The sequence below is a fragment of the Orbicella faveolata genome, unplaced genomic scaffold, assembly GCF_042242905.1.
Source record: "Orbicella faveolata isolate gen_17 unplaced genomic scaffold, um_ofav_v1 contig_46, whole genome shotgun sequence".
NCBI lineage: Eukaryota > Metazoa > Cnidaria > Anthozoa > Scleractinia > Merulinidae > Orbicella > Orbicella faveolata.
Genome location: NW_028301576.1, coordinates 23,644,623 through 23,663,881, shown reverse-complemented (window position 1 = coordinate 23,663,881; position 19,259 = coordinate 23,644,623). Strand labels below are relative to the sequence as shown.

Genomic DNA, 19,259 nt, shown 5'->3' with positions numbered 1-19,259 from the left:
CTCTCAGGCGCCCAAAGTATTCTGGGATGCATGTTTCTGTGCCAAAATGGCGGCAGATTTGTTTTGCATTAGAGTTTGTGTATTATTTGCGTCTTTTCTGGTCTTGACGAGCGGACAAAACAACAGGACTGTATTTTTACCGTCCTCTACTTCAGGTAATTCGTGTACAGTGGTTTTGATACGATACGTGTGTTTTGACACGATCTGCACTCATCGTTTTGTGTAATATTTGTGACCTTTGCATCAGAATTTCATCAATTGGCTATATCCGTATGCGTATACACTAAAACGTGGGAAAGCTCATGAATGCTAAAGGAACTCCTCCCCTAAGGGATCACCGGATCGCTCTCATCCTTGATGGGTATCCGGTCGTGTAGCCCTTAACTCGATTAGCCCGTTAGCCTTTTTAAGCCCCCAACCAAAAGTCGATAAACCCTCAAAATAAAAATACAGAGTGCAGAACGCAGAATACAAAGCTTAGCTTGGCCAGGGCTCACTTTAATAGCATGGTAACCAGGGGTACTTTCCATTATGCCAGAGAAACTGATCAGAGACCAGCGGGATTAACCAAGCAAAATCAAACGACATTTTTTATGGTCACTTTCAATTTTCAGCCAATCAGATTTGGGTTGATTAACTTCTGACTCTGTGCAGAATGACTGTCAAGCCAGGAATTGTCCACAGGTTGTCGAACCTTGTGCTGACCAAAAGAATCACAGCCTGTAGAGACAACAATGGAAATCCTGCCTTGCTCAGAGCTTGCTTTTTGACTGGATTCTACAGTTTTCCTCTCTCCTCAAAAATAGTTCTTTTATTTGAGCAATATCCTGGATTTGTGAGACTTTAACATCAACTTTCACTATTAATTAGGCATTGGTTTTATAACTGTAGTAATGTAAGTCTACATGAATGTTTGGTAGAGGGCTGGAGTTGTACGAGATGATCTTGACTAACTAAATCCTTGTTCGTGTTTTATTTATGTCTTTTTTTTTAAATTATTTTTTATCCTGAATGACAGGTTGCACCTGTGATTTGACTGGTAATGGCTGTGATGTGAACTGTTGTTGTGACACTGATTGTAGCACAACAGATCAACAGGCATTTACAGAATGCAAAGAAACAGATGTTAAGTATGTATGTTTATTGCAGTCATTGGCTAAGCTTCTGTAGGATTGTTTTTTTAAGCCATTAAGATTTGTGCTCTGTACATCTCACTGGTTAGCGACAAAATTTAAATTTCATTTGTTTCCACTAATGGAATAATGTCTAAACACAATCTGCAAATCTTGACCTTGACTAAAAATGTGCGGTTCCAGAAAATATCCATACTCTCCCCACAGAAGGGATTGGAATTTCCTGGGGGGTGGGGTGGGGGGTTCTATGAGGCCCCCAAATTTAAAGAAATGTATGAAGCAAGAAATGTATGGAATTTCCAGAGGGGTGGGGAGGTGTTAGAAAAAAATCCCTTCCATGGGGGAGGTATGGACATTTTCTGGAACTACACAATATTGTTCTACTAAGTATTGTGCTTGTACAGAGTTGAAATAATATATTTTAACACAGGCCACATTACTATCAAGTGACACTTTGGAATTCCTCTTGGCCTAAAACCAGTTTGAAACAAGTCATTGTTATTAAAAAGCCTAAAAACTTATGTATATGCATTTATTCGAAACAGTTTAATCTGAGCTGATAGGCACAATGGCATAATGGTTTATGAAGGCACCCCTGAAGGTCTACAGTAACCTTAACACCTTATATGAACTTATGATGAGCAAAAAGAGTAAATTTCAAAGAGTTGGGTGTCATGCCTAAAAATAACTTTTAATAATGGATTACCTTGAGTATAACGCCTATATGGGGGATTCACTTTCTTACATGTACCTTGATCTTCTCTTGTTTCATATTAAAATATTTTGCAGCACACATCTCTTTAAAATGAAAGGAAAAACCAGCTGAGACATTCTGCAAACTCAAACTGACTATTATACATGGTGTGTATTATACATGATGTGTATAATACATTCCTTGAACGTTTATTTTTATAAAGTTAACACTCTTGCTGTTTCCTTTGTAGCCGGGATAGCCGTGTATGTGTTTCCAGTGAAGTTATTTTCAAGCAAAACACTAAATTTACAACTGAAACCACAGGCACAGGACTTTTTTGTATTGTCAGGGACAACTGTAAGCATTGTAATGCTTTTTAAATAGACTGTAATTTAACATGATTACCTGTATATAAATTATGTATTTCATCAGATATATTTGCTGAATAAATAACTTAATTTTCATTCATTTATTAATTAACAATAATTTTACAGATAGCCATGTTGTCTTTAAAAGCAGCTTCATGTACGTTACGGTTTAGGTATCTTGAAAAGTTTAGCCTAAATTTTTTCACATTCGTCATTTTTAATAAGTACTATTAATCTTGTCCATCATGAACCATCCTTGTTCCTTAGCAGTCTATTACTGTCTTTAAATTGGTGTTTCTCTATCTTTTGTTAGCAAACTACTATTAATTCAGGTTTCCTTCTCTTTAATGTAATTTTGTACTTGTATACAGTGTATAACCAAAAAACCCAAAATTATGCCTTGACTGGGCTCCTTTAAAAACTTATATTCACCTTGCTTTCATCGATCTTTCTCCGCAGTTCAAATATAGGATCTTCCATATATTCACTTGTAATATATTTCTTCATGTATGGGTATATTATGAACTCACAATGTGACCAGCTCCCAGTTGGCTTCATAGCTCAGTTGGTAGAGCACTGCACCGGTATCACAGAGCTCATGGGTTCAAATCCTGTTCAGGCCTGAGTTTTTTTCAGGCTTTAATTTCACAACTGCTTATTATAATAAGTTGTGTGTATAAATGCGATGATCCATCATGTCTTCATTTCATATCTTTGATTGCCATTTTTCAGTTGAAACTCGTAATTTCTACAATGATGTTCAGACTGCCTCTACAAGTGAAGAATTTTCTGATTTGAAAAGTCAGGCCACATCTGCAACTGTTTTTGATTACAGTGAACAACCAGACTCAAGTTCCGAAACATCGTCATCATCATACAAGGTATCCAAACCAGATTAGAATCACTGAGTTCACAATCAAAATAATCCTCAAAATTTATGAGCAGGCTATTACACTGTAGCTATTAACATCATCAGCATCACCAGGCTGTTGACATCGTCATCATCATGCAGGATATCCAAACCAGATTAGAATCACTGAGTTCACAATCAAAATAATCCTTAAAGTTATAAGCGGGCTATTGGCCAGGAATTGAAAAGTGGAAATTCATCCAAAATGTGCTACATAGTCTGTTCAAATGAGTACTTTATTAAAGCAAATTTTGAATAAACTTTTAGTAAAACTTCCTTCTAGATTGTCAAACCATGCAGGCAAAATCATCCTCACAGCCGGCCAATTTGTCCAGTGCCCACTCTGCCCTTATACTTAAACCCCTGCCACAGTACATATTTAGTACATGTGTGGAACATTTTAAAAGCTACCCAAAGCAATTCCTGTGCAACCATCTAAATTACTGCATGAAATTGAAGGTTGCTACATGTAATCCTAAAGTAACCAGTTGTAACTTTGCGAACATGTTTTCAGTACTACTAACATTTAATTTGTATAGGTGGGTGATCCAGTGATTCTTATTTTCACTAATGGTGCAAGAGGATTCCTTGCTCTGCCAAAGCCATTGTTTGGAAGTGAATGTGATGACAATAATGCAGCAGGTATGTACTGTTGTAGTACCGTCAGGAAGAAAACGAACCATGCCTAAGATTAAGGATGGTACACTTCCTCCTTGCCTATTAAACAAACTTTCATTTAGTTCAAGCAAAAGTTTGTTTTGTAGCAAAATACAGTGTATAGGTGAAGTTTATAGAATACATGTAGATCTGCAAAATATCAGCAGACATTCGACATAATTTGCTTGAAGCAAAAGTCTGCAATTGTTTTGTCGAACGTCATGGAAAAATACAGTGCACAATCTTTCATTTTTTGCTGCCATCGATCACCAGTAAGTGGACTTCTCAATAGCTTCAGTAGGTTCAAATGGTCTTGTTTGTCTCATTCCTATGTTAGGGGTGGTGAATGGTATTAAATTGTGAGACTTTGCAAGAATTAGGCAAGACTAGTTAACATTTTTCTTTGCAAGCACAAGTCATTAAATGACTTCTTCAATTGTGAGAGCAAGACTTCAGGTTCGAAGACGTTCAGATTTCATTTATTAAAAGCAACAACAACAACGACAAATCTGTACAATGTACATGTACATTGACACTTTCTTAGTCTTGCAAAAAATTGAGCCTGTGAGACAGCTTTGTGAAAAAAAAATCGATACTGTAAGATGCAAATAACATCTAAAAGAAACATCTAAGAGATTGCAAGACCTGTGAAATTCAGACCCATGGCTTTTGACAGAGTACTCATCACACCTGTTGTTTCTTCCTTTTCTTGGCAAGCTTCTGCAAATCATTGAATGTCACTGTGCAGTACTTATGACATGATTGATGGGATTGATAAACAGAGTTGTTAGTTAGGTTGAAAACTGTTGCGTGTTATTCAAAGGCACAGTAATTTGTCGTGTGCCAGATTGAGCTCATAAAGTATTTTACTTGTCAACGTGCAGTATGCGCATGTATGATTGTGTGTACAGCTTTACATGTATGCATGTTTGTCATCAACCATCAAGTGGATACTTTTCATTTAAATAAGAGTTCTTATTCTTGTTAAATAAATATATTAGGTAATCATATGAATGCAAGTGCAATTAAGGTTTTACACTACGAGTGATATTTGAAAATTTTCTCAAAATTGCACGAGCCTTTAGATGAGTGCAATTTCAAACAATTTTCAGATATCACTAGTAGTGTAAATCCTTAATTGCTCGAGCCTTCATATGATTGCTCATTTATTATATTACTGAGAAAATTTTTAAAGTGCTAGGCTAAGCATTAATTTACACTGCAGTGCGAATTAAAGATTTACGAAAAATTGGCCTGCTCTGAGCCAATCACAATAAAACAAAATTTTGCAAATAAAATGTTTTGTTTTTGAAAATCAATAAAAACTATTTTTCAAAAGTGGGTGACTCTGATATTGGTTTGTTTTTTTAGGATATCGTCAGGATGGTAGCACAGAATGCACTCGAACCATCACAGACCTGGCGTCAGCATGTCAGACACTTGCTGTGCTGAATGCAAAAAGTTATTATGAAGGCTTCAAAGTTGCAAAGGTAATCAGGATCTGCAGTAATGTTATATTTTTAGCCTGCACTTTTACGACATCACATCACATCACCTCCCATGTCAAAATATCCTTTATTAAAGTGTCTAGTCATTCTAGTGTCAATGGCAATACTTGGGGACACAAATGTATGTTCTGCTTGCCTAATGTACATGTACATGTTCAGTAGTGAGACAGTGTAAGCTACATGTAAACCCCTTTGTATTGCTTCTTGTATTGTTAGTAAAAAGCTTTGTTTTAAGTAAATCTTTATTTGTAAGACAGTGTGCAAAGTTAAAAAAAGAAAACTAAAACAGTGCTCCAGATGCTGTACACAAAACCGAGTCAAATATAACATTCCAAAGGTTTTTTGAAAATTACTGTACAGTTTTCTGACAATGGTTAACCAGATCAGTGTCGCAACATATTTTTAAGGTCTACAATACCTAGAGCCTCTGGGATTGTGGAACAATTTTAGAAATGCTTAGGCCTGATTTAAAAATATTAAAGAATTTTAATTTGACTTTTAGTCTAAGACAGGTTTATAAATAAGATAAAAGAAATCACATTACAGTTGTTGTGCTGATTTTTGTGCATTCCAGTTGTTTTATTCTCATAAACTCCAGAGTCAAGTTGAAAACTTCAGTAGATATTTTTAAAATTGGCATATTGGATGCTTCTAGTATCACTCATGTAGGTCTGTAATCCATGCTAAGCTGGCAGAATGTAAAATTTTTGTTATTACACACATTCCATGCCTATTGTGCGAGCTGATTGTTCTGAAAAAATTTAGCCTTTCTCTAGTCTGAAGCTGTCACTGTAAAGCTGGTTCTTTGTTTGTGTTCCAACAGAATCCAGCTGTTGTCTCAAGCAGTAACAGCAGCTCAAACTCAAGCAGCAACTCTAGTAGCTCTGCTGGAAGCACACCTGATCAAGTGGCTGTGCTATTAAAACAGCCTTTATTATGCAAAACAAACCTTGGTATACCTCGCAACTGTTCCTTTACAGAGCCGCCAAATCCCACTTACGATGCACAAAATAACATGTGTAATGATGTTACATTAGAGGTAAGAAGAAATGTTTTATTCATGTTTTAGTTGATACAAGGTTAACCACCGAGGTCCCATAAAATAGAGCATGAAGATTTAAATGTTATTTTGATTTAATCTACTGAGGACATTTTAGTGAAAAACTTCTCAAATCTGATTGGTTGAGAGCAGTTCGATTTCTGGTTAATTCAGTGCAACTTTGAAATTGAGTACTGCAGTCTTTTGCAATCGTCAGTTATCTTTGTAAATCTTCATTAATCTTTGGTAAGTTTTGAAAAATGTTCCGAATCATTTGTATGGTCTCCAGACAAGTTTTGGAAAAGCTTTGGAAATCTTTGGAAAGTAGTGACTGAGAAATATTTGGAAAATCGTCATAAACCTTGTTATTAGCATATTTATGTATAATTTGTGAGGATTGTATGTATTAAAAGGAAAATCACTTGGTTGCTTGGAAATGCCTGTTCTTATGTTGAAAAACATTTGACTTGTTCCCTTCAACTTCCTTTTCCGGGCTTGTTCTTGCGAAGAGAAATTTGGTATCTCTGCCCAGGCATGAAATATCCTCTATATAATACAGCGAAACCTGTATTAAGCGGACCCCTTATAAAGCAGACATCCTCTATTAAGTGGACACCAGCTTGAGTCCCTAAATTGTCTTCCCACATTTTCTGAAAAATAAACCTGCATTCAGTGGACACCTCTATTGAGCGGACACCGACACCAATATTAAGCCATTTTGTTGCGCAAAACCTGCAATAAGTGGACACTTGAAGGGCTTTTTACTTCTAAAGGTTCAGCCAAGACTTTAACATTGCTCAGTGATGTCGTTTTAAAGCTACATTGTAAGTGATTATTCCAGATTGATGCATTGATTGACTGGACATTGTGCTATGAGCAGTCTTTGATCTTACACTGTGTTACACTGTGTTACAAAAGGGTTAACAATTTACTATTACTGCAAAACATATTAGAACCTATTTTGAGCAGATGCCCTGTATTTAGCGGACACTAATGAGGGTCTCAAGGGTGTCGGCTGAATACAGGTTTCACTGTATAGTCACACATATACTACAGCTGTACATGTATGTCTTGTAAAAAGCTGAAAGGGCTCAGCTAGGGTTACTTTATACCTGAGATTCCTCTTACCAGATAGGAGGGAAAGGCTACCCAACACCCAAATCATCTTGCCTCTTTCTGAATTAAATATACCTTTTTTTCTCTTTTTTTTTTTTTCCAAGGTATCCTACACTGTACAGTATGCCAATAGCTCAACTGATATTGTATCAGCGAAGGTAGAGTTTTTACTGGGGAGTGTCACAGCGCAAGGTGGACTGGACTTGAGACAGAAAGTGTCTGTCAGTTTTTCAAAGGTACTACTTGTGAATTTATTTCAGTATGGTAAATTGCACTTGCACATTCTATGCGATAGGGAATTTAATGTACGAAAATTCTAGCTTGACTCCGAGACTCAGGGGAATAAAACAAAAGAAATAATTCATCCCTCAACCTCAATGTGATTTCTTTTTCTTATTCCTTCAAACCTTAGAACTGAGTTAGAATTGTAATATATTAGCCTGTGAGCAGTCTCACGTTTGGGGAGCCCGAATCGAACAGCGAAGCCGCGAGATGAGAAATTTCTTGGCACCTTTTCACCAGACTCCACGCTGCCAGATCACTTCACTGGCCGACTCGCCCTTCGCTACTTGCGTGTGTGACTCAAAGGTGATCAGAATTGTCCTTTTCCTGATTGACTAAGCTTTCGTCCAATCAAAAGTAAACAGGCGTAAAAACAAGGTGGCCTGCACTTTTAAACCTTGTAAGAAGAGCTTGTCTGATCTTATCAGGATCCAAATGCTGTTTCTTTCTTGTTCATGTTGTGAGTGTGTCTTGTTTGTAGGCAGGTGGTGCAGACACTACATTCTTGAGGTCAGGCAACCCTGGTTACATTGTTGGTGAACCTCTCGTTGCTGGGACACTTGCCACACTAGACGACAAATATCCTTTTGAACATTTTCTAATGAACTGATTCAAAATTCGTCAATGACTTGTTTTTGTAATACTGATCCTATGTCCTTGCAGGTACTGTGGTTTGAAAGCATGACACCAAAAAATAATTCAGTTACAGTTACTAGCCCATGAAATAACAGCTCAAACTAAATAACCTTGATATCTTGTTTGCTCCTTGTGTGGCTCATAGAATTACTAACCTACTAGATAAAAGTCTGGAATTTGCAATGTGTGGCCAACACCCCACCGACTCTTAAATTATATGATACCTAGATGAAAGAGGTTTAAATTATAGTTCCATCTGACCTTAATGAGAATTGTTTGCTTGGATATCCTTGACATTTTATCAGAGAGGCGATTTTTCTCAGTAGTGACCGTAACTCGTGGCTGACCATCATCAGTCCCGCGGCAAACGGAGCCTGCAGTAACTCGACTGAACGTACCTCGGTAACGTTTGGAGTGGACATGCGTACTGGCTGCACTATCAGGTAAGACTGGATATAAACGGCACCTTGTCATCCCTTGGCAGGGATTATAAGGTTGTGTCGTAAAAATTAAGTGGCCCCGGGGTAGTTTCAGCCGAGTCGTTTTTGATCCATTTAAACGGCGTACAAAGCGTTGGTTGGTTACGAAGTCCTTCTGTTCGTTTCAAGTCGCTCGTTGGAAAAATAGTTGGAACGTGTCTTGCGTTCAATCTATCACACTGTCTCCCCTCTTTAATTTATCACTTGTGAATGAACGGCTTATTAATTTAATAGTCACTCATCAAGTCATCATATCTACATGGAATACTGCTACTCCTAACCCTTCAATCCCTAGAATGAGAACCTCAATCTCTCTAATGTTTATGGAGGATTCAGCATCGAGTAACAAAGGGAAGATAAAAGTCAACACTACTCGGGTTTGAAGACTCAAAAGTGCTCTGTTTTAAAGCTTCCACTGAGATCAACAGCCGTCAAACACTACTAATCTCCTTTGTCTGTCTTCGACGTTTTATTTCCAGTGTTCCATTGACTCTGAAGGGTTCACAGTGCAGGTTGATTCAGGAGACAGTGTTGAACACACTGATAGGAGATCCGCCCACATACGTGGCCTCTTTCGGCAACTCAGATGTGAATAGCGTGGGAGACTGGGTCAAGATTCTCAACACAAGACCTGTCAATGAGGTAAAGCGGTATTAGGAATGTCTCAAGTGGGTTTTTCTTGTTGTTTAATTTTATTTCATGGCTTTTTTTCATTTTATAGGCTGTACAAGGAGAAGGCGAGTGTCAAAACATGCGACTGGGGCTTCACATCGAGATTCTTTTTGCAAATTTCGGTTTCTTGGCCAAACCTCAACCAAGGGTAAGACCATTCCAATTTACTGTTCAATGTGATCAGCTTTGGTTTTCAAATATCTTGAGCTATCCTGAACTATTTGAACATCCAGATCAGCCAATCACATGAAATGTTTAGTTACAGAAACACATACAGAACCTTTTACATGCAATTACAGCAGTGACTTCCTTGACTATTGATTAGATTTCTCCTTAATACTCATTCTTATGTTCATCTAAGAACTTTAGAAATTAAATCAGACTCTTCAAATTGTCGTAAATATTTTCTCCCTTTACTTTTTCAATCCATAAGACCCACGCTTACCTTTATACATACCGGTTTCCTTTTTTCTCGTTTTCAGATTGTGGGAGTTATGTATAAGTATGACGACCCCAAAGATATACAGTATCAGGTAAGAATTCTTAGGTCCATTGTTAACCCGTTCGTTCAACCGGGATTTGACGAAATATATGTTGAATAGACCTTTTTCGATTGGGTGGTTTGTTTTCCCATTACAGACCACGTGATATTTTCTAGAGAATTGTTCTTTTATCCATCTAAAAATTATTTATTCAAAATACACGCTTGACTATTTGAAAATTTGAAAGGAAGAATTCTCAAGAGTATCATCACATGGTCTGAAATGGGGCAGCAAACCGCCCAGTCAAAACGGTCTATTGGTATGCCAAATTCAAGGTGGATGGAATGCGTGGCTTGTTTCTTTGTTTTTAGACCACGTGGTAATGACCGAAATGAAATCTATTCTGTGGGATGAAATTCGCGCAGGATGCAATGGGTTTTTTTAATGTTAGTAATTTTGTACTGATTTTGCAATCTTAATCTAACAAAAGGGAGTTGCGCTGGATAAATGGAATTTGACTCGCAAGTTCCACAGTTGTTTGGTTCTGAAAGTGAGCCGTAAACCCAAATTAAATTAGAGTACCAAAGTTGGTAAACTGCTAAATTTGTGTTACACTACATTGTGTAAAACCATGAACCAATGTATCAAGGCAAGGTAAGTGTTGGAGTCTAATAACAACCATCTTTACTGTTCCAGTGCGGAGGAATACAATGCCAGCCTGGTAGTGGCAGCCTTGAACAACAAGTTGAGGTCGTGTCATCAGTTGGTTTTGTAGATGTATCTAACAAACCAGAGGCACAGATCAAGCCTGTACCAACATTTGAAGCTAAAGCATCCTCGGACTTCTTTTTCCCGTTTCTTTAATCCGAGACGTAAATAGAATGTAGGCTAACAGCTGACCTCAAGGATTGTCATCCACGGTCGATAAACTCAACTGGCGTTCGATTGTCCATGGGTTAACAGCTGGCGATGTGACAGGACAGGTACGGTTGTTGTGGATGTGAAAATGGATTTAGTGTCGCCCGTAATTCCCACCTGAGGTCTGCCAAAGCGTGGAGGAACGAACGTTACCAACAGCATTTGAGCTGGGACCAATTATTCACTTTCCAAATTATCTTGCTGACTTTGTGGTACGATTTTATGTCACGAAACTATTTGCATGGATCCATAGACAACGGGAGTTTACGCGACTCCGTTCGAAAAGAAAGTATCATCTGCCCATTTTTAAGTTAAATTAAATAACATTTTGTAGGTTGAGAACGGTGTTTGCGAGCTCATTTACGTTCTCGAGATTATGTCAGATAAACAAACGGTTCCATGGTGCCATAATCAACAGGAGATAAGAACAGACAAGCAAATGTACATGAGAGAATTGAGTTGTATGACCAGTGGGTATTTGAGTTGTTTTATTTATTGGTGCTATGAAGGTGAGACAAGGCGGGGCGGTGGAATAGTTGTAGCATTTATTGAAATATCACTTTCCCAGTAAAAGACTCGCATTCTTTCAGACAACAGTTGTATAAATCTGTTACACAGAGAAACTCTTCATTGTTACGTGTTATTTATCTAGCAATAAAACTGCACGGAGACAGATCGATCAGAATTATCAAAAAAAGAAAATCGTTATATAAAAAAAAGAGAGACTCCTTGTAAATTTGACTTCCTGAAACAAGAAAAAGAAGAAAGTTAAAAGCTGGCAATCTTGTTGTTGTTTGTAGATTTTCCAGCAGCAGTTGTATTTTTAAGAACATCTTTTTTTCATGATTGACCTTACATTTCTCCATACGCAAGTCTCAGACGCAATCGAAAGCTGATAACAAGTAGCTATCTAGCGATCATTTACTATGATCTTATCCACCAGATAAATGACTCTCCAGTGGAGAGTTTATCAGTTTACCTTATCACGTTAAAACTTTTACACTGGGTCGTGCTTTATTTGATGGGTAGCCTTGCCTATCGTTTACCAACGGAGACGTATATACTTGCCTCAAAGGAAAAATGTTCATTCCGTAAGAGCATCTGTCCCCATTTGCTGGCCAGTGGATTCCAAGGCGTCAGTGGTAAATGTTAGAGCTAATGTTGGAATCTCTCTAACTGCTTTTGACTTTGGACTTGCGGTGTTGCGTTCTGTTTTAAAGACTCCTCTCGGTTTTGCCTGTATCTAGATAAAAAAAGATAGGAAAGACAAAGGGAAGAATTCTAACGATATTTTCAAACACTCTGCAAGTGTTACTGCGACCACATTTTTGGAGATGATGCGCTCGCACAATAATCCCAAAACTGTGTCAATCATTGGATGATGGTTTCTTGAACAAACCAATGTGTGAACGGCCGTGCACCGGCCTCCCACATGCTTTTATTTCGACTCTATAGAATACTAGTACTAGGAACAAGTGGGTTCACGAAGTCGTTGGAAATAGTCATAAGAGTCCACAATTAAGGTTAAGCCTACCAGCTTTGAGCAGGTGAATTTTTCCCTATACCTCATATTTGTCGAGGCTCGACACAACCCTTTTTCCCCTCTACTTTAACTTTGCATTAGTGGAAAGTAATTGTTTGTGTTATATTTATAAAACATTTTTAAAACTATGCAATGAAACCACTGTATTTTTCTCTTTGCATGTAGATGTAGTTTTTTACGACAAGAAACTTTGGTAGAAGTCTCATAGCTTTCCAAAAACGTCACGGTGTTCTTCATTTTTGATCAACAAAATGTTAAAATTCTAAGCAAGAAAATGGGAAGACAGTTTCAAACCGTCTTTCCTGCCGTACGCTTAGTTCAAATTCGATACCTTTGCATCTTGATCCAGACAAGAACTTTCCTCCAGCTCCACAGCTCTCACTCGGTTCTTTTCCTTTTCCATGACGGAGATCTTGACAATTTGCTGCATTTTTTCTTCCAGGTCAAGCCTGCGTCTTACTTCTTCCTCAAGTGAAATCCTCAAGTCCCTAACTTTTTCACTAAGCCTGCCTCTTTCCTCGGTGAACGACTCCAAACTAATCATCATCTTACGTTCCTTTTCTCTAAGCTCTTGTTCCAGTTTTTCTTTTGCAGTTTCCAGCAAGAACACCTTGGTCACCAGATTGTTGCCTTCTTGTTTGTGCCTTTTCAAGTCTTTAGATGTGGCTGCGTATTCGTTTTGCAACTCCATGAGGTTCTGCTCAGCTTCGGACCTTTCTTTACTCAGCTCACTCTGTAAGTCATCGTTCACCTTCTGAAGGCAGGCGATTTTGGTTTCGAGCACAACTCGCCTCTCTTCTAAATAAGCAAGGGCTTCCTGGCGTTCCTCAAGCCTTTGATGCATTTCTTTGACTTTCTCCTCGGCGCCTTTGAGAGATTCCTCGAGGCCCGTGTTGCAACGCCGCAGTTCCTCGCATAATGAGCTTTCCTCGAGTAACTGCTTATGCAACCAGCTGTTCTCTTCTTGCAAGTGATTGTTTTCCCTGTCAAAGCTTTCTTGAAGTCGTTGGCACTTCCTCTTCCACCCCTCTAGTGCCCTCTTTGTTTCCGCTTTCTGTGTGATCGGTGATAAACCGTCTACACCGAATCGTTCTTTTAATGCTTCAATCTCCTCTTGAAGGTGAGTATTCTCACTCATCAACACTTCTTCAATTTCCTCGCACCGCTCTAAAGCCGCTTCTTTGCCCTTTATAATAATCTTAAGCTCAGCGTAACGTTCATAGAGCCTCTCGACTTCTTGGTTTACTTGAACTTTGTCTTTTATAGCCGCCTCTCGTAACGTCTCTTGTCTCTCCTGGCTGAGTTTTAGTTGGCCAGTCAGGTAGGCAATCCTGTCCTCTGCCCTTTGCAACTCTTCTTGCGCGCCAACATCTACTAAGTTTCTCAGATATTCATTGTCTTTCCGAATAGTGGCAAGCTCTTCCATTTGATCCACTGACTTCTTTTTCAGGCTGCTAACCTCCTCTGAATTGGAACATTCAATTTTACCCAGGACGTCCTTCAAAATAGCGCGGACTTCTTCCTTGCCAAATTGGGGCAAAATCATGTCCGCGTTTAGATTATCGATTAACAGGGGGGGCTCATACACCAGTAATCTTTTCTCTTTAGATTCAAGAATCGTTTGTAAAGATTCCCTCAGCTGTCTTCCTTCGTCAATGGCTATCTCTTTAAGGACGACTTCGTCTTCTAGTCTTTCTTTCAATGCCGCTACCGTTTTAACCAAGTCGGCGTTTTCCTTCTCGACTTTTTCGGACGTCCATTGAACTTTGCGTATACGCTTGTCTTTCACCTTCAAAATTTCTAACAGGCGGTGAAGGTCCTTGTTTATCATTGTATGAGCTCGTCGTGTCTTTCCGTAAATTGACTCCAAGGCCTTCTTCATCTCTAGGCTTTCGCGGACGTTTCTATTTATTATTTCGCCAAGGCTTTCCTTTAAATTTCCGTAGCTCTGTAGTCCCGTCTTTGTCTTTTGCAACTCATCATTCAGTGATTCAACCTCTTGTTCTAGTTCTTCTTTGTCCCGCTGCACCGCCATCAAAAGATCTCTTAACCGCTTCTCCCGCTCAGCCATTTTGGATGTCTCGTGGAGTTCGCTTCTGCGTTCGATCTCAGTGGTTTGAAGGGAATTTCGCTGGTCTGTGGACTCGGGTATTTGTCCCGCTTTCTTCTCTTTCCTTGGTGAAGTACCACTGATAGAGGGCAAACTAAAACGTTTGTTTATAGCTTTAGATATCCTTCTTTTGGCAAATCCTTTAGCTTTTGAAACTTTACTCTGGCCCTGAAAATAAGAGTCGCTTGGAGAGGCAAGTTGATCGCTACTTTTGCGAGCTTCATCTACACCTGGCAGTTGATCTATCGATGTCGTAGATTCCGCATCAAAACCTCTGTCTTCTCTTAGACTAGGTTCCGTTTTCTCGTTTGATTTCACCATCAGAACTTCAAGTTCCTTCTTGGCCTTTATCTCTTCCAACAAGTCATCCTTTACTGCACCTAACAATGTTTTGAGCTTATGATTAGTCCTTTGCGAGATCATTGAACTCCTTTTATATTCGTTGACTTCTTTTTCGAGCAGCTTGTTTTCGTCAGAAAGTTCTTCTATCCTCGCTGCATATTCTTCCAAATCCTGGCAACCTTTTGCCAGTGCAGTGTGCAAGAGATTTTCAATCTCGTGAAATCGTTGTTGTAAGGCTTTCTGATGCCCTACTTCATCAGCTGCCCCGGTAGTTATCATGTCCTCCTTGCCCTCGTCAGTCTCCTCTTCATTCTTCGTTTTAAGTTGGAAAAGTTCCCTTAATGCTTGCTGTAGTGATGACTGCAAGTACTGCTCTGTTTCCTTGGCATTCCGAAGGTTTTTCTTGTCAACTTGCCAGTCTTGCACTGTTGTGCGAAGTTCCAACTCCAAGGTCCTTACCTTTTCTTGCAAAACCGTGATAGTTGTAGCCTGTGAAAAAGCTTCATGGCTTTTCGTGTGGACTTCGTCGTACAACTCTTTAGCGGTGAGATAAAGCTTCTGACCATTTTTTCTTTCTTGTTCCAGTAAATCTTTCAGCGATCTCTCGTCTTTTTCAGCAGAATTGATCAAGATTTCTGATTTCTCTACATCACCTTTAAGTAGCTCACAGTACTCTTGCAGATCGTTCTTGTCTCTACTTGCCCTCTCCAAAGCTTCCCTCAAGTCTCTTATTTCATCTCGTAGCGCCACTTCTTCCTTTTGGTATTTCTTCTGGTACGCCTCAAAAGCGCGTTCTTTACTTTGTAACAGTTTCTCCAACGCATCATCTGTACACTTATTCCTAGTCGCAGATTCAAGTTTAAGCTGCTCTTCGTTTTTCTCACTTTCTTGAAGTTGTTCTTTCAAGATTTCTATCTCTACATCCTTGTCTTCGATAGTTTTGTTCGTCGAGAGCCTCGATTCCTCAAGCTTTGCACTTTTCCTTTCAAGTTCTTTTGATAATTGCCTGTGTTCTTCTCTGAATTTTTCAACCAGTGCTTTCAGGTCTGCCATCTTCTTTCCCTGTGAAGCGTTTAGACGCTTAAGTTCTTGGCTTTCTTGTAAAGTAGACTTATTCTTGGATAGCGCACTTTCAATCTTCTCTAAGACATCATCTGTTTCCTCAGTGGTTTCAGGAATCCCTTTTGTCCATGTTGTCTGCAAATCTTCTTTTTCTTCGTGAAAACAAAATTTGATCCAAAGCCGATGAACCTTTCCTTCTGTTAAGCAATGAGCTTCTTGTACTTCCTGCAGATGTTTAAGTTGCCGAGCATTCTGCTCTTCCAGATCTGCCACCATGGATTTTTCTTTACAAAAAGCCTGCAAGATTTCGCTCAACAGTATCCTAGAATCGACTTCTTCCATTTGTTCTCCGACGTCACAAGAGTTACAGTTGGGATTTACTTTGTACCAGAGATCATGAATGCTTGAAATCAAGCTTTTTACCTCTTTTCTTAGATTGTAGTACTGTTCCTTCAAATTGATCATCTTTACCTCTGCGCTGAGATCATCCTCTAGGCTTTCTCCACTTTCGTTGTAGTGTTCGGAACTGCTCAAATCCGAGCCGTTTTCTTCTGCAGTAGAAGTTGACTCATCAACAACTCTAGACTTCTGTTTATTGTGAACTGACATAACATCCACGATCTGACCCATGAGATCAGCGGTCATCTTCTTGAGAGATTCTTGAGTACTCTCAAGTTCTGGTAATTTGCGGTCCAGCTCTTTCTTTCCCTTTTCTGTTTCTCCTTTCACCATCAACAACTGTTGTTCCAGTTGAAACACCTGCTCGTACAACATGTCCTTCTGGTTTGTCAGGGTCTGAACCTGAATTTCAAGCTCCTCCGAATGCACAGATTCCTGTCTCAATTTCTCAATGAAGCATTTTTCCCGTTCAAAGGAGGACGCTCGTTGGCAATGCAGTTCTTCCTCTTTCGTCCACAGCTTTTGAAGAGCAGTCTGAACGCTACGCTCCAGTTCTCCTTTCTCTGCTGTGATTTCCTCCACTTCTTTTATTTTTTCTACAACCAGACTGTGTAATTTGATGAAATGGCGACGGTAGCTCTTTTCTCTGGATGCCAAATCCATCTCGGCTAAGAGATCTTCTGGAAGATTTGTCTCTCTGTTTTCGTCGTCATCGCCATTTCGGCTCTGCGGGGCCAAATCACAAATTGGTGTTGTTAATCTGGAGCGATATATAGTTGAATTAGAAACGTCGGTCAGCAACATTTTAAGACTGGTTTCCATATAGGTTCGCCGGCTACGGATTTTTCGCTAAGTTGGGTGATCCTTTTCGACATTGTTCACTAAGCCAGTTTTCATATGATTTTCCTCGATCACAACAAAAGAATAGTGATAAAAAATAATAATAACAAAAAAATAATGAATATTTGTCGAAATATTTTGCCCAGCGCAGAGCCGCCATGTTGGTGTACCTCCGTGGGACACCAACATGGCGGCCGCGGAAAAAGGTGTAAACATCTGGAACTTTCTTTGGCTATCAAGGTGACTGATTATCTGAACTGATTAAGCAAACATATTGAATAGCACATAAATTTCCTAATACTTTAACTTCCAAAAAGGCTAAAAATCACGAGATAAGTATATATTTTTCGACAAACGCGTTTATAGATTTATGTCACACACCACCATAACTCTGAAGTTCAAAATGTGCCTGTTTTCAGACGAAGCAAGCTATTGAACTGAAAAGTTGTTAACAGATGTAAACTTAAAAGTGAAGAATGATCATCGCAGTTAATTTTCCAATTTAAGCAATTGGAAAGAAGAAGCCTGAAAAAATCAGGGCTTCAACGGGATTCGAACCCGTGACCTCCGCGATACCGGTGCGATGCTCTACCAACTGAGCTATGAAGCCACACATTGGGAGCGAGGTCAATTAATTGAGTTCATATCTTCCCGTGAGGAGTGAAATGATGTGAAGTTTATATGAAATAATTCATATATGAACTGCGGTAGTAGATGAAGGTGAAGAATGATCATCGCAGTTAATTTTCCTCGCTCCCAATGTGTGGCTTCATAGCTCAGTTGGTAGAACATCGCACCGGTATCGCGGAGGTCACGGGTTCGAATCCCGTTGAAGCCCTGATTTTTTCAGGCTTCTTCTTTCCAATTGCTTAAATTGGAAAATTAACTGCGATGATCATTCTTCACTTTCATCTACTACCACAGTTCGTATATGAATTATTTCATATAAACTTCACAGATGTAAACTTACCTCCTCCTATGCCTGATCAGGATAATAAATTTGGTGGCTCATTAGTTTGAGATTTTAGAAAATGATGACATCACTTGACACCCAAGGAGGATGGGGCACTTCCTATAAAGGCCAGTACGGGGAGGCGTCGCCCGAAAGAGGTACCTTTTTCAAACTTCAGGTATATAAAGAATAAAGATTTCACAAGTTGAGGCGAATGAAAGGGTAGGGAAATCTGTCATTTAGGTATAACGTGGACAGCGACTGAATAATTGATACTTGTTCTTTGGTTAACATCTCTTTCGGTAATGCTTATGTTCTCGATCAGTAATATTGTTTATTCAATTCATTCCAAGGGTTTAGGAAAGAGATGCAGTGTTTCTAAGTCGGTATGTGAAAGGCCGAGGTGTTTTTTTTCTATAAAAGGAGTACGAAAGGGTTATCTTTTATGTCAAAGTGGATACAAAATGGTAAGGGGTTGAACCTCGGGGCGGGGCCTCTCCGTACAAAACTTTGTAGAGTTCCCCTCCTGGGACTGGCGTGCAGGCACCACAAGTCGCGTTAAACTCCAGTTGAAAAAACTCGGAAATTGTTTGGCGAGTTGTATAGCTGGTGCCATGATTAAATACCTTAGCTCTCAATATTAACACAGGTTCCTATACGTTATTAAAAAAAAAAATCAGCAGCTACCTTATGATCGAAGTTGCTCTTGTCTATTTCATCGAAACACTCCATTTCCAACTCCTCTGTTTGCTCATCTCCTTCGTCAGGAGAGTCAAAAGGCTGCATGAAACAATCGTAACTGCCAAAATCATCTGCGATGGAGTGCTCCACCTCCTTATTCTCTCTCTCCTCTTCGTGGCGAAATGAACGTTCAGCAGCACCCTTACAAGTCGACACATCATCCATTGCCACAGTCCAACTAAAACAAGAAGGGTAAAGTGGAACCTCGATTTAACAAAGGGCCAAGGGTCTGGCAAAATATGTTCGATACAACGAGGTGTCGTTGTATCGAGATTTTTTCCCGTATATTTCACTAATACTGGGCGAAGAATATCGTTCCTTATACCGAAGACTTCGTTATATAGTGTTTCGTTAAATCGAGGTTCAACTGTATTGC

At 39.2% G+C, this 19,259-nt stretch overlaps 2 protein-coding genes across 2 annotated transcripts; one reads left to right on the top strand and one right to left on the bottom strand.

The window, feature by feature from the left end:
* The first annotated feature begins 6 nt into the window (after positions 1 to 6).
* Positions 7 to 11,676, top strand: LOC110042881 (tectonic-3-like). The gene is made up of 14 exons (XM_089277346.1): positions 7 to 155; positions 1,019 to 1,130; positions 2,078 to 2,184; positions 2,928 to 3,076; positions 3,645 to 3,747; positions 5,134 to 5,252; positions 6,094 to 6,309; positions 7,530 to 7,661; positions 8,189 to 8,287; positions 8,650 to 8,786; positions 9,302 to 9,464; positions 9,544 to 9,642; positions 9,977 to 10,027; positions 10,673 to 11,676. The coding sequence occupies exons 1-14, from the start codon at positions 47 to 49 to the stop codon at positions 10,838 to 10,840; spliced, it is 1,764 nt and encodes a 587-aa protein (XP_089133472.1). The 5' UTR covers positions 7 to 46; the 3' UTR covers positions 10,841 to 11,676.
* A 291-nt stretch (positions 11,677 to 11,967) lies between these two features.
* Positions 11,968 to 19,138, bottom strand: LOC149098989 (uncharacterized). The gene is made up of 3 exons (XM_089277343.1): positions 18,830 to 19,138; positions 12,769 to 17,076; positions 11,968 to 12,131 (listed from the first exon to the last, which is right to left on the bottom strand). Exons 1-3 carry the CDS (start codon positions 19,046 to 19,048, stop codon positions 11,979 to 11,981), a joined length of 4,680 nt encoding a protein of 1,559 aa, XP_089133469.1. The 5' UTR covers positions 19,049 to 19,138; the 3' UTR covers positions 11,968 to 11,978.
* Positions 19,139 to 19,259: the final 121 nt, after the last annotated feature.

Coding starts and splice junctions, on each gene's coding strand:
- LOC110042881 (XM_089277346.1), top strand. CDS start 47: ATGGCGGCAGATTTGTTTTGCATTAGAGTTTGTGTATTATTTGCGTCT. Junction 3,748..5,133: donor TGATGACAATAATGCAGCAG/GTATGTACTGTT, acceptor TTGTTTTTTTAG/GATATCGTCAGGATGGTAGC. Junction 6,310..7,529: donor GTAATGATGTTACATTAGAG/GTAAGAAGAAAT, acceptor TTTTTTTCCAAG/GTATCCTACACTGTACAGTA.
- LOC149098989 (XM_089277343.1), bottom strand. CDS start 19,048: ATGGATGATGTGTCGACTTGTAAGGGTGCTGCTGAACGTTCATTTCGC. Junction 17,077..18,829: donor AGAGCAACTTCGATCATAAG/GTAGCTGCTGAT, acceptor TTGGCCCCGCAG/AGCCGAAATGGCGATGACGA. Junction 12,132..12,768: donor GTCTGGATCAAGATGCAAAG/GTATCGAATTTG, acceptor ATCTAGATACAG/GCAAAACCGAGAGGAGTCTT.